Source organism: Clytia hemisphaerica, unplaced genomic scaffold (assembly GCF_902728285.1).
Source record: "Clytia hemisphaerica strain Z4C2 unplaced genomic scaffold, Clytia hemisphaerica genome assembly, whole genome shotgun sequence".
Classification (NCBI taxonomy): Eukaryota; Metazoa; Cnidaria; class Hydrozoa; order Leptothecata; family Clytiidae; genus Clytia; species Clytia hemisphaerica.
Window position 1 is genome coordinate 379689 of NW_027103599.1, and position 14023 is coordinate 393711.

The following is a 14023-nucleotide window of genomic DNA, read 5'->3' on the forward strand; positions in this document are numbered from 1 at the left end:
AGATATTTTGGCCAATTTTTTCAGTGGGAAGGGTTTCCAGTGAGTCTTCAATTTTATCAGACACTATTTTCATTTGAATAGACGAGGAAAAGCCTATAAAATCGAGAAATTGGAAATTGAAGAAAAAGAGGTGAATCACGATACACAAATCAACCGGCCAATTTAGACTATTTTCAGACATTACGGTTCGATTCGAAACGGTTCCGAAATACCCGGCCAGTCTCGCACTTATTTCTACCAAGTGTAGATATTAATAAATTCCATAAATCTACCATATTGGTAGTTACGGTAAATAATATCCAGACAATCTAAAAAGAACGACAAACCCTAGTAGGGGCCACTATGTCGCGAAGAAGCTTCCCGTGTGCAGCAGCTTGTGCAAAGGGATTTTATGATTAAATATTGTTCCTTGAATGTAGAAGATCAAAATTTGAGAGATGGGGCCGGGTGTGACCACCCGTTGCCATGGAAACTGACGTCATTGGTTACTATAGCAACCAAAATAAAAAGTCATCAAAATTAAAAAATTCTTATTCCATTCGAAAGAGCATGAAAAACTGATAAAGAAAAAGGTCACAACCTATATCTGAAAATGAATATATCAGGAGATATTAAAGAAATAAGGCAAAATTACGTCATAAACGATGACGTCATCGACAAATAAAAATTTGCCAAAACTCAAAATTTTTTGATTTTTTGGAAAGAAGACCCTCCAGTGAACATAAAATATTATTACGAAAACGTTTGAAAATTCCTTAAAAAAAGTCTATTGGCCAAAATTGACATTTTCAATTTTTGCCTGTCGAAGGTTGGAGCTTGGGGTATGCGCAGCCTAGCACATTACAGGCAAAATTTAAAAATATCAATTTTGGCTACAGGCAAAATTTAAAAATATCAATTTTGGCTAGTAGGCTGCTTAAAAAGGATTTTCAGACTTTTTCGTAATAATATTTTGATTTTTGGACAATTCCCCCTGGTGAATTCCCCCCGGAAAATTGTGATAAAGTCTCTCTAAGGGTATATATGACTTTTTTTCAAAAATCGAAAAAAAAATTCAAAAAGTCTCTCTAAGGGTCACCTTTTCAGCAAAAATCAGTCTCTCTAAGGGTCGGTTTTCGGAGGTCCCGTCCGCACATACCTCTCATTTGCCAACCCTAGTACCCCCCGGAGTTACAGTCCATGATTTCGAAACTTAAAAGCACATATGAAAATATATGGGTGGGAATTCACCAGGGGGGAATTCACCAGGAGGGAATTTACTGGGGGGATTCACCGGGGGGGGGGATTCACCAGGGGAGAATTGTCCGGACACCTAACAGGTGTCTTTCCAAAAAACCAAAAATTTTGGCAAATCTTTATTTTTCGATGACGTCGTCGTTTTATGACGTCATTTTGCCTTATCTCTTTAATATCTCCTGATATATTCATTTTCAGATATAGGTTGTGACCTTTTTCTTTATCAGTTTTTCGTGCTCTTTCGAATGGAACAATTTTTCAATTTTGATGACTTTTTATTTTGGTTGCCATAGTAACCAATGACGTCAGTTTCCATGGCAACGGGTGATCACACTCGGCCTACCTCCAAAACAAAATTCAATCATAAAATCCCTTTGCACAAGCTGCTGCACACGGGAAGACATAGTGGCCTCTACTATAACCCTAACTATCAAAGAACGACAAACCCTAACCCTAAGTACGACATATTTCAAACCCTAACTATCAAAGAACGACATATTTCAAACCCTGAACCCTAACTATCTAACGTTTCCAGGACATATTTCAAACCATAACCATAACCTTAAGACACCAAAAATTTGAAACGTAAAAAAAGAAGACATTAAAAAGCAAAAAAGGTCGAATCAGCTACGCTTCTTTATTTTCACCGGACCGGAACTGCTCCGATTTCTTTTTCCGAAACGTTCCGAAACCAATATGAACACATCCTATCCATAACAAAAACGATACCGAAGCGTAACATATGAACATGGTTTTTAGTCTCTATCTTGTTTTGCCATACATAAGGCATAGGCGTAGCGAGATACCCTGCAAAATTTATGAGGGAGTGCATCAGACGTTTATGACATATTCATTATCTTTTGATAAAACAAAGACAATAATTACAGTGTCGTAAAAACCGCTCTCATCCATAAATTTTGCAGGGTATCTCGCTACGCCTATGCATAAGAATTCTACCTTTAACGCACCCCTTCTCACAGACCCACTGAGACCCCTTCCCACTAGAAAAATTGGCCCCGGTGGAAGATTATCCTTCAATTTTTGTCCCCACTGAAAGTGATCAAATAAAATAATCCACATCACTACATATTTTACTATTTTTCCCATCCCCGCTGAATTTTCTGACTTGCAAACATAAGAATTGAAATCATCAGCCATAAAAAATATGGAAATATCAATCCCCATCGAGTTGCATTCCATTACTTTTACCCTCACTAGCTGAAAAAATCCTACCAGGTCTATGAGAAAGGGGTGTTTTAACGTGTCAATTGTCAAGAATCTCTTGCTCTTACGTTCAATGAAACTTCAATCACAACTTGATAAATTCTGACCATACCACCTGCAACCGAGAGTCTCTAATAAAGAAAAATGCTCTGTTTTTATGAGTTCCTTGCTGCAAAACCTAAGAAGAAATATTAAGATTATGATGATTTGAAAGTCTTGAATTGAGATTATTTTGTGAGTTTAAAGTATATTTCAGACTACTGTTTCTTTGAAGGGTATAAGTTTAAGAAAGAAAATACCCTGATCAAACTTCCTACTGGTACTAACAGCTTTCCTGCCAGGAAAAATAAGTTTCGATACATTCTTGTGCTCAGTGGTGGTCATTAGATTACTTGATGGAATGCATTCTTTTTTTTCAGCAAGAGACTTGTAACAAATCCTCTAGAAAAAAATTCTATAGTCTTACCAAAAAATTGAAGTGCCACTATTGATTTTGGAATTTTCCGCTCCTTAGAGTATTTCAATATTTTTCACATGTGAAATCTGTAACTATATATAATTAGTCAAAAAATATGTTCTAAATTTTGGTACAAATCGTATTAACATGGAATACTTTATGAGGCCATAAAACTGGCAATTATAATATCGGATGTCCAAATATTTGACCACTTGGTGATGCTATGTTGCGATGTTTTTTTACTTTTAAATTTTTAAAGTAAAGTTTATCAAAAACAAATACTCCATAACGAAAGAGAAGACAATGTCCGTAACATTCTCTTGGGAGTCTCTGGTTTCTCATTTGAAAGTACATTTACAGTCAATGGCAACATACCCTTTGCCTATCCAAAGGTCCAGACAATAGTTCAGAGATTTTCAATAGTCGACACCTTTTCCTCCAAACCAATCATCTCCACACAGAGGTTTGTTCTTTTTAGCTCTTAAAACAGTTTGTGGAGAATACTTATCACGTTGGCATAGCAATCGGCAGTGCCATGAACATCGCAGCACCTTCAGTATTGTTCGATTCATCATCATCGTCATCGTTATCATTATCATCATCACTATCATCAGTATCTGCGTCATCTGACTGTACCAATCTCATAATGTTACTTTTTCTAGCCGCCATTCCTTCCCCGGCGGAGTCAGTCTCTGGTATATCATCTTTGATCATGTTAAAAGGTTCATCGTTTCCTTCACTAGCCTCTTGCCACCTACTAGGTGCACCGAACATGGATTGTGGATCACCGGCTATATTTTCAGGAGTCGTCACCCCTTCTGTATTCGTATCCTCTGTTTCAGCAGGGTCAGGCATTGCTACCAACGTATGTGGTTCCCCGAGCTGTGATTGCGGCGGGGACCCTCCGTCCTGATCAGGAGGTCCACCTTCCACATTAGTAATAAAGTTATTTTGTTTTTGTACAGCCGTGTTAAACATGTCTCTTAATCCGTTTTGCGTTGCTTCTTTAACTCTAGCCATATCACCCTTAAGTTCATCCTGTTGGAATTGTTTCATGAAAGCGGCTTGCTCTAAATGCTCGTTTTGATCACTCGACGAGATTGTATTTTCGATTGTTTTGCCGTTGCTCGAACCTCCATTCCCAGGGGTAGTTGTAATACTTTTGATGAGCTGTTTTTCTTCAATATCCTGTTGTGGAACTTTTTCAAATAAAGATACAGGCTTGCTCTCTATATTTTCTTCTTGAATTTGCGGACGCTGTTGGTGATGTGTGATTCGAAGAAATTGTTGTGGTTGTGATTGTTCGACCAGTTCGATTGGTTCAGCATGCTTTGCATGTACTCTCGAGGATTCTATGAAAAATAATGAAAAATTAGTTCATGGTTCATTATCCAACTTGAAACTTAATGAGGCAACATATAAAACAGATAGAATTGTTGGATATCCTAAATATTTGATCACTTGGCGATGCTATGGTAATGTTCTTGTATTCCTTTGCATTAAGCAGGGTCTGCGCGATGAATTTTAAAGTGAGAGGCTCATCGATTGTCTCATATTAAGCGCCCAAGAAGAGTCTCGAGCATAAGTGCAATTTAACTACAGCGGCAAATAGTGAAAAGATAAAGATGTTATTCTAGCCAACCAGTTTCAAGGCAACGGTTCTTAAAGTTATTAAAAAGACATAGGAACGGTAAGGGCCGATAAAGCAGTATGGATATTGAGCCATTCCATTTTATATCCATACAGTGGGTGGACGAAGATTTTCAGAGGGTAATTCGAGCAGAATTTCAGGGGGTCTAAAAGAGTGTTTTTCTCATTTTTCCAGGGAGTAAATTTCAAATGTTTTTTGACTTGAAAAGGTTTGTACAACCTCCCCCCCCCTGTATGGAAATTTATTAATGGAGTGGCCCATTAGACGTGAGTAGAAGGTTAAATGAAATAGGTAACCTTTGGGTTCAGTTTCTTCTTCTTCATATTGTGGAGTAGCAACGAAGTTTTGGGGTTCTTTACTTTTATCTACCTCGTCATCATCAACTTCAGAGACTTCTACAGGATCTGCCGTCCCTGTTATTGTTGGCGAGGCAGCTGCTGATTCTTGATTGGTCACCAGATCATCACCAACATCAGCTTTTGGTTCATTTGAAGCAAAATGCTCAACAACTTTAGATAATGAATCCTCATGAACATCTTCCTTTGGTGTCGAGTCATCACTACTGGTCAGCTCTTTGAAAATGTTAGCTTTTCCTTTTAACTTGTGGTCTTTCTTTTGCTTGAGATCATCAAAATGTCTTGCTTCGGCTGTCTCTTTGTTGACCAAACGATCAATCTCACCTTCGATATCGGTAATCATGTGCAAAGTGGATTTCAATCTTTCACGACGTTTGGCTTGGCGATCCTCTAGATCTTTAGATTGATTCAACGCTTGTTTCTGTTCAACTTGATCAAAGTACTGTTTCAAAACATCCGATCCCTTCTTGTTACCACTATCAACTACTTTCGATTTCTGGCTTTGATTTTCCTCAATTGCTAACTTCTTCTTAGAATCTTCCAACATTCCTTTACTAGATTCTTTGAACATTTTCCATTTCTGAGCTAGTCGTCGCATCAAAGTATCATCATCGTCGTCTTGGTTACTATCAATTAAAGTGATATTACCAGTCTGGTGATGATGGTGTCCACCAGATCCTTTGAAATGTTTCTTAGTACCAGTAACAGAATCAAACTCTGTTACTCCATCATCTTTCTCATTATCTGGTAAAGTGTCCATAGTATTAATCTTTGAAACTACTTGACCAACAGCTGGTCCAAGAGGGCTACCAAGGTGGTTACTAACAGCTTTGTCAACAAACACGTCAAAATCATCATTATATTTCGATAACAATTTTTGGATCTCACTCACATCAGTTTTCTCTGGTGACTTATTGGTTTTCTCATTTTTCAATTTCAACGGTTTACGATCCGACATTGCATTACCAAGAGAATCTTGAATCAAATTGCTCAGGATATCATTCTCGGTAGATTCAGCTAAATTGGTGATTTTCTTAACACGATTCTCATACTGGTTTTTAGATTCGAGTGGCGTTTGAAGCTGTGGATCTTCAGGTCGTTTACCTTTCATTTTAATATTGGCAATTCTACCAAGAACATCTGATGACATCTTAATATCATTTTTTGTCTTCTGACTCGGTTCATGAGCTGTTTCAAACCAATCACCTTTCAAGATATCATTAGAAATGGCATGTGGTGATTTCGGATTCACAATCTTAACATTGACCGAAGGTGGTGCCCCATAAATGTCCTCTCCAGTCATTTGCTGCTTTCCCTTCTCATCACCAGTGCCTTTTTCAGCGTTTTCTTTCAAATAATCAGTAAGCTTCTCGTCCTTTTGCTTTTCACCTTTAATCAATTTCACAGCTGCTTCTGCCATGTTGTTAAAACCGTCCTTTAGTGTTTGAGCAATGGTTGGTTTCTCCTGTTTCCCCTTATCAACTTTATAAGTATCTGTGGATTTAGCAACTGCTTGGTCAGAACCTACAGATTCATGAGAAGCCATAGGGAAGATAGTTTGAGATGTTTCATTTCTCATTGATGTGCTATTAGATGTTACCATATGACCAGCAAATGAGTTATCTTCACCAACCAAGATCACCGGTTTTGAGGTACCATTTTTCTTCCTTATGAGTAGATTCTTGGATGAAGCATAGCTATTGACTGTTGTTTTTTTGTCAGAATCAACGATATCAAGTTCCGAAGAATCTCCACTGGAGTCTGTTTCAGCAATCGTTGCCACGTTATTAGATCCAACCTCTGTTGTATCAAAGACTGTGTTTGTGGAATCTGCTTTTTGAAGTAAAGCATTCCCAACTGCTTGCTGGCTTCTAACTTCGCCTGTATTGTCTGAATCCTCAGTCATGTTTTTTTTACCAAGAATGGACTTAAAAACTTTAATACTATTCTCTATGGTATTGACAAGAGAAGCGTCTTTGTCTTTAATATCCTTCGATGCTTTTCCATTCTTCTCAAAAGAGCCAGCAGAGGAGGTGCCGTTTCTTTTTGCAATCACTTTAGAATGGTTTTCTTTATTCACGGGGGAATTATGACTATCTTCAATATCTATAGAGGAATCTTTCTCGGTTTCAAAATTATCAGCTTCATCAACGGTAACATCGATCACTTTCCCTTTGAATCTCCGTTCTCCTGTCTTGAACGTGCTATCATTGTGTAGACGACTTCCACTTATTGCTGGTTCTTTTGTCAAAGTGTTGTTGTGTGCTTTGACGATGGTTGTCGTATTACGAGCTGTTATTGTGTTAGCTTTGTGAGAAATCCCTAATCCGGTTATGTTCTTATGTTTGGCGAAACGATCACGGTAGCTGAGTGAATCAACGAAGGTTTTTCGTGTTGCTGTTGTCACGTTGAGCGTGTGTTTCGATTCGATTACGTTAATGTTTTTGATTGCGTGCTTGTTGGTACGTGTTCGACCGTGGAAACTGAGTAATTGTGGTGATTTCGCTTTGAAGGGAATATCAATCATCTCCAGAGTATGGTTGGTTTGTTTCTTTAATCCTCGTGTCCTAGATCTGACCACTGGTTTAGAATCTGGTATGGTTCTCTTGCTGCCAGTAACTGTATTAACAAACCGTCCGCCATTGTTGTAAGGTCTGTTTATGGATGGAGTGCGAAAACTTGCAAAAGGTACTTCTGGTATTTGTCCGTAAAATGGAGACATTGGGCGTCCGAAAATAGGATCGAATTGTGGATAAAACGGCTGTTGGTAGGGTGAGAAAGATACCGAGCTTCGACGTTGTGGTATGTCTTGGTAGGCTGGACCATAATAGAAATTGTTGTAAGGGAGGGTAGGATAGTATGAACGTCTTTTTCGTGAGTTGATAGTTCTGTATGTCAACCCTGTGAAGATAAATAAGAAGAAGTCATTAATTTGGTTAAAATTGGTGAATTTTATCGGAATCAATTAGGGATCAATTTTGTCCAGACAGCCTTCGATTTTGATTATATCGAGACTGAAGTAAAGCACATTAAAAAAATTTTTTTAATCCAAATATCACCACTACCTTACCTTTCGTGATTTGCAAGAAAACCCCAAGAAAAATAAATGAAAATGTGAATCTCATTTTTGTGCCAAAATTTATAATTCTTTAAGATTTCAAAATTAAGATTAATCAATTAATTAACACCATCTTTTTTTATTGAAAATTAAAATCGAATTAGAAGTAAAATATCATGCATCATGCTGAAAATGAGTATAAAATCTCTTTTCAATGCCTGATTGAATAGTTCGTTTGTTAAACATCGTAAACTAAAAAGCTGATTGCAAATTTGTAACAGTAATCAAATTACTGAATTTATTTACTAACTTTCTGGAACGGTTAAATTAAATTAATTAAATTAGTATTTACAATGTCTGCTGTCGGCTGTTGATACATAGTATTGAAAATCTCCAAGTAAAATCAGAAAAACGGTTTACGCGTTTTTTATATAAGAACAAACTATATAAGAACATAAGGCTTCGATGGTCAAAATGTTTGGAACAAGTTAAGAACATTTTAAGGCTTCGTGGACCCTAAAACACCCGATTTCTTAGAATAGACAAAAATACTCACAAGATGGCCAAAATAAGAACATGTTAAGAACGTTTTTAGGCTTAAAACTCCAAAGGCTTCAAAAATTTGGATGTTCTTATAAAAAAACGTGTAAAGTAAGTGGAAAAAAGAACTCCAACTTTCAAGAGTGGTTTTCGAAAATCACTTGGTAAGGAAAAGGAAATGAAGTGTGAAAAGTTTACTTTTAGACCTCAAGGATTGCACTCAAAAAACAGCACTGCAAGAGGAAGAATTCTATTCTACGGAAAAAAAACAAGAACTTTTGCTTCAAGACATACTTTAGGCGTACAAACTTTCGTGAACAGAAACTTTCGCGACAAGGGTCAAAATTCGCGAAAATCGCGAAAGTTTCTGCACGCGAAAGTTTGTACGCCTAAAGTATAGCCCCTTGCTCACAGACCCGATGGGATTTTATCAGCCAGTGGGGGTAGAAATAACGGACCAAACCTCGATGTTTTTTATGGCTGCGGATCTGAGTTCCATTGTTTTCTAGCCCGAAAATTCCGTGGGGATGGAAAAAATAGCACAATATTTTGCAGTGAGGATTTGATTATCAATTTGACAAAAATTAGAATATAACTTTTCACTGGGGACAATATTCTTAGTATGGAGTTTGTCTCCTTGACTCGAAGAAATTGTTTGGCTGTCAAATCTGACATCAAATCCATTAACAAGAAAGCTCTGTAAATAGAACAATCCTGCGCTCTCCGTAGTTGGAACAAGCTGAAGTTTTTACAAGCTCCTATTTGATTTGGTTGGTCGTTAAGATGTAATAAAAGAATCTTATTACTTTTTCTAAAGAACGCGTCATGTCTATCACTTTAAATGACCATTTAGTGAAGTATCTTGTAAAAACTCCAGTTCATCTCCCGTAGTTATGGAGTAAGGTTTATAAGGCATCGTTAACTAAAGGAACCATAAAACTTGTTCGAGTTTAGAAGACATTTGCTTTTATTGAAAGAGGTTCGAGCTAAAGAGAATCCATTGTAAATAGAAAAGTGAAACGGGGGAAATCAAAGAAAAAATATAATTTTCACTGAGGGGGGGGCTCACTCAGCCACAAGGAAGTACGGATACAACCTCTCACAAAATTAATCACTGCATATCCCCATCTCATCATGCCTACACTAATCACAATATCAATTTGGAAAAGAGCAAATTAATTGGAGACATGTATTGCTCAATTGTTTACATTTCAGCTAATTACACCTTTTTCTTTTATAAGAACAAACTATATATGATATAAGAACATAAGGCTTCGATGACAAAAATGTTAAGAACATGTTAAGAACATTCTTTCTAGGGCTTTGTGGACTCTAAAACACCCGATTTCTTAGGAAAACGGACAAAAATATACACATAATGAAGAAAATAAGAACATATTAAGAACATTTTTAGGTTTAAAACATGTCACGTGAAAAGTTTACTTTAAAACTTCACGATACCAAGGACTAACTAAACTGACGTAAATTTTTGACGAATAGATACCTTGCAATGTTATTTTTTGTAAGAGCAACGGAACTCTAGTATAAAGCTAATAAAAGTGATGCTCTTAACAAACGCTCACTATCACAGTTTAGCAATTTCTATACCTTATCAGCCTTTACCACTTACTTAAAAGAATTGGCTATTCTACTCTCAGGATCACACTCTGATCTTAAATGGAGTAAAATATTTACCATTTTTCACGCCATAAAATGACACCAATAAGTCGGCGTAAAAAGGGCTGTCTAGGTATTTCATTTTGAAATCTAAAATTACTATCAAAATAACGTTAATTAGTATTTTAATACCCCATCATTGTTTCCGATGAGACTAAACTATGAATACAATCATTTGTCGCAATTACAAACTAATCGTTTTTAAATTAGGTTATTCATTCAAAAGCTAAATTTTTACCCGCTTAAGCACGTTCTCGTATATCCTGATTTCCCGATTATATAGAGAGCGTAGTACAAGTTAATTAACTGAGTCTCTGATCCATTTTAACAAGATAATACTTTCAGAGATTTCATGGAGATTTTGATGGCATGGGGAGAATTATCCCACATGGCACCACACCCCCTGAAAGCAGACGGGTAATCTATATCAATCTAAAGACTTGGGGACACGAGAATTTTTTTTCCCGCTGGTGCAATGCAACATGCTCCATTCCACCAACCTGAAACGCTTTCTCGTGTCTCCACCCCATTTTCCTTTCTACCAATAAAAGTGAAATCTCACTTTTGTCAGCGTGTCTTTTGGGTATTTCCCTCACTTTTTGTATTGTGAAACAAAAAAAAGAAACCGTGGGACACGCACTTTTTTTGTGTTGGTGGGATGGAGCATGTTGCATTGCACAAACGCGAGGCCCCAAGCCTTAAGTTTGTTAAAAATAAATAAACAACAAATAGGATAAACAGGGGAGGTGGATCAAAAGTGGATAGTTGTAAAAAAATTGTTGTTTAAGAATTTTAATCCCGCCAAAATGTAATCATGTCTTGACTCTTTAAGTCCCATGCGTTCGTTCAGCGGTCTTTGTCCTTAGAGGAATGTATCCACTGGAAATTTATCAAAAAAGTACGAGGCTCTGGGACAGATGCATTGGAAAAAGCAATGCACAGCTCAAATCTTTTAAATTTTTTTCTTTAAAAGAATTTCATAATCATATTCTCATCATATGTATGCTTAATTGGAATTGACTGAAAATCACTTAAAGAAGGGTTACATAAACCTGGATGAATCCCATCTGCGGTGAAAATCTCTTTTTTCAGGATAAAATGTGGCAAAACTAAACTTTTTTGAAAATGGGCAAACCGAAGCAGAAAAGGTTATATTAAACTGAGAAGAAGTGTAAGAATGGTGACAAGGATGATAGTGAAAAGATCTCTTTGAAAACACGCATATCATTGGCAATCAGTGGGTTAATTTTAACCATCCCCATACTCAGGTCCCGAAAAGTAGGGGGCGTGTCCAAAACTATTTCAAAATATAATAAAAGAGGTGATCTAATTGTTTAGCTTCTAATAGGTGAAAATATTTCCAAAAATAAACGAACGCGGGAGTCTTCGTAAGAACAGAGTGATGGGTCCGAAAAAATATTCGAAAATCAATAATCGGAGAAAATATAAAATGTTTATTCGGGACCTTAGAGTAGCAGTGTGATGGAAGCACAAAAAGTTTCAAAAATCTTTAAGACTATACACATGCCTTTTATCATCGTTAAAGATTATTTTGGATTTTTTTCAAACCGAAACCCACACATTTATTTGGATTGCCAAGATTCCTCGACCTTTCGCGCACCTTTTCCTCTCACATACACAAAACGTGCTTGCGTGGTAATCAGAATTCTACTACACGTACTAAGTTCCCTATGATTTCGGTTGCTCGGTATAAACACTACACATAGCAACAGAAAAATAATATCATAACGCGGAAATTACATATTCTAACGAGGTCATTGATAGAATTACGCATTTTAACAGTTTTGTTTTGTTTGACTTCTAAATCAATCTTGTACCACAGAAGGATGCGATATTTCTTTCATTTGAGTCTTTGTTGTCGATTTAACCCTTCAAACCCGAAAGACGTGTATGTTCGTTTAAAATCAGGCAATAAACCAAGTGCCAGACTTAGGCTATAGCTCCTGACCATGCCTTTTGAAAAAGTATAAAAATACGTTTCTAATGGTTCCAAAAATTATTGTCTAACTCTCAAGTTATAAGCTTTCACACCAGTTTGAAAAAAGTTGGAAATTTTCACATTTTCAGAAAAGGTTGCGTGCTGGAAAAGTTAATTTTCTTATGTTTTTACCATCGAAGTTACAAGACCATTAAGTTTAAAACCTCTAAGAGGTTACACGTTTTTTTTTTTAAGAAACACACTTTTAAGAAACACAAGGCTCAGAATGCCTAAAAACTAAGAAACATCTAAGAAACATGCTGAGGCTGAGAACAAAAAAATAACATTTTTGGTTTTTTAAAGAACCTTCCAATCATCAAGGCAAAGTTCCAGAAAAATACTTACATAACAGTTAGAAACACTTGAGAAAGTCAGAAAAGCAATATTTAAGATAGGAAAGTACCGTAGAAAGACTATTGTATTATCAACATGCGTTCTTTAAGCTTGAAAAAGTTTAGAAACATGTAAGAAACATTTAAGGCTCAAAAGGCCGATTTCTTAAGAAACATTGAGGCTGCTTGGTAAAACTAGTTTCTTAAAAAAAAAACGTGTTCAGGGAATTGCTTGAATGAGAAACGAAGCCACTTATTTACTATCTTTCCTCCTTACATTGAAAAAGTTTGATACAGGCTAACATGTTGGAACGGTCGAATATTGTTTGTTTGTTTAATATAACCCGGACGGAAGAAAAAAACGCTAACTGAAGGAAAATGTCGTAATTTTGAACAAAATATATTGAATTCTGCAGTTTTTGACTATTAGGTAAAAAACTATCCTCTACAGTATATTTAAATATAGAAATCGAGATTATTAAGCATTCTTTGTTAAGGCTTGAATGCCTTATTCATGATACTTATGACGTAATGTTTAATAATGAAACACGTAATTTTATAAGACGTTTCAATATACCTTAAATGGATAAATTTTGGCGGGATTAAATTTGGCGAATTTGGCGAATTTTGACAAGTTTGCCATTCACCAAATTAAATCCCCGCCAAATTTAACAAAAAGAGTATTATGTGAAAAATCACACCTTTTTAGTATATTTTATAGTAATTTTCATCCACTTAAGTGTCTCTAAATTCCTAATAGGCCAAATTAAATCCCCGCCAAATTTTACAAAATGGATCAATCGCCAAATTAAATCCTCGCCAAAAATCGCATTTTTGCCAATCGCCAAATTAAATCCACGCCAAAATTAATCCTCTTAAGGCCCGGGGGGGGGGGCACTCAAGGTAAATGACCTACCAGACGTTCGGCCCTTAAGGGTAGGTTTTTCATAGTTCAGCTAGTGCACTGTAAGGGTATGAATTTACAAAACTGCACTGAACTGCACTGTAAGGGTAGGAAATTTTGGTAAAAGGCCAATTTTTTGGTAAAATTATCACAAAATTGGTCAATTTTGGAGGAAAAATTCCACATTTTCTTGGAAAATTGCAAAATTTTCGCCCTTACGGGCGAGAAATTTTGAAAAAGTGCACTGTAAGGGTATGATTTTTCATGGAAATTCACTGCACTGTAAGGGTCCGATTTTAGAAGCCTAATTTTGGGCCGAACGTATGGTCGATTTCAGATCGAGTGCCCCCCCCGGGTCTTAAGGTTAGAGACCACCCCAATTCGGTCTTCACTGGACCTACTTCTCATTACCTATTAAATTGTGCTTAAATCATAAAGAATTCTAAATACACCCCTGTGTCACAGACCCACTGGAAAATTTGGCAAAAATTTCGTCCCCGCTGGGAAAAACACCCTGGAATTTCAGCCCCACTGGGAAATCCACTTTAAATTCATCCCCATTCGGATTTCAATGTTTGAAAATTGCACT

The 14023-nt window shown here is 36.5% G+C and overlaps 1 protein-coding gene across 2 annotated transcripts in view; it reads right to left on the reverse strand.

The window, feature by feature from the left end:
* Positions 1-2953: 2953 nt before the first annotated feature.
* Positions 2954-14023, reverse strand: part of LOC136802013 (myosin-J heavy chain-like) — a 30147-nt gene continuing 19077 nt past the window's right edge. The window contains exons 1-3 of one of the 2 annotated variants that reach the window (XM_067058713.1): positions 7995-8150; positions 4865-7825; positions 2954-4269 (exon numbers count right to left, since the gene is read on the reverse strand). In XM_067058713.1, coding sequence (XP_066914814.1) covers positions 3425-4269; positions 4865-7825; positions 7995-8049 — 3861 coding nt within the window. In that variant the 5' untranslated portion in view covers positions 8050-8150 and the 3' untranslated portion in view covers positions 2954-3424. Of the gene's footprint in view, positions 4270-4864; positions 7826-7994; positions 8151-14023 lie in introns of those variants that run through there. The other variant, XM_067058714.1, reaches the window with a different exon arrangement.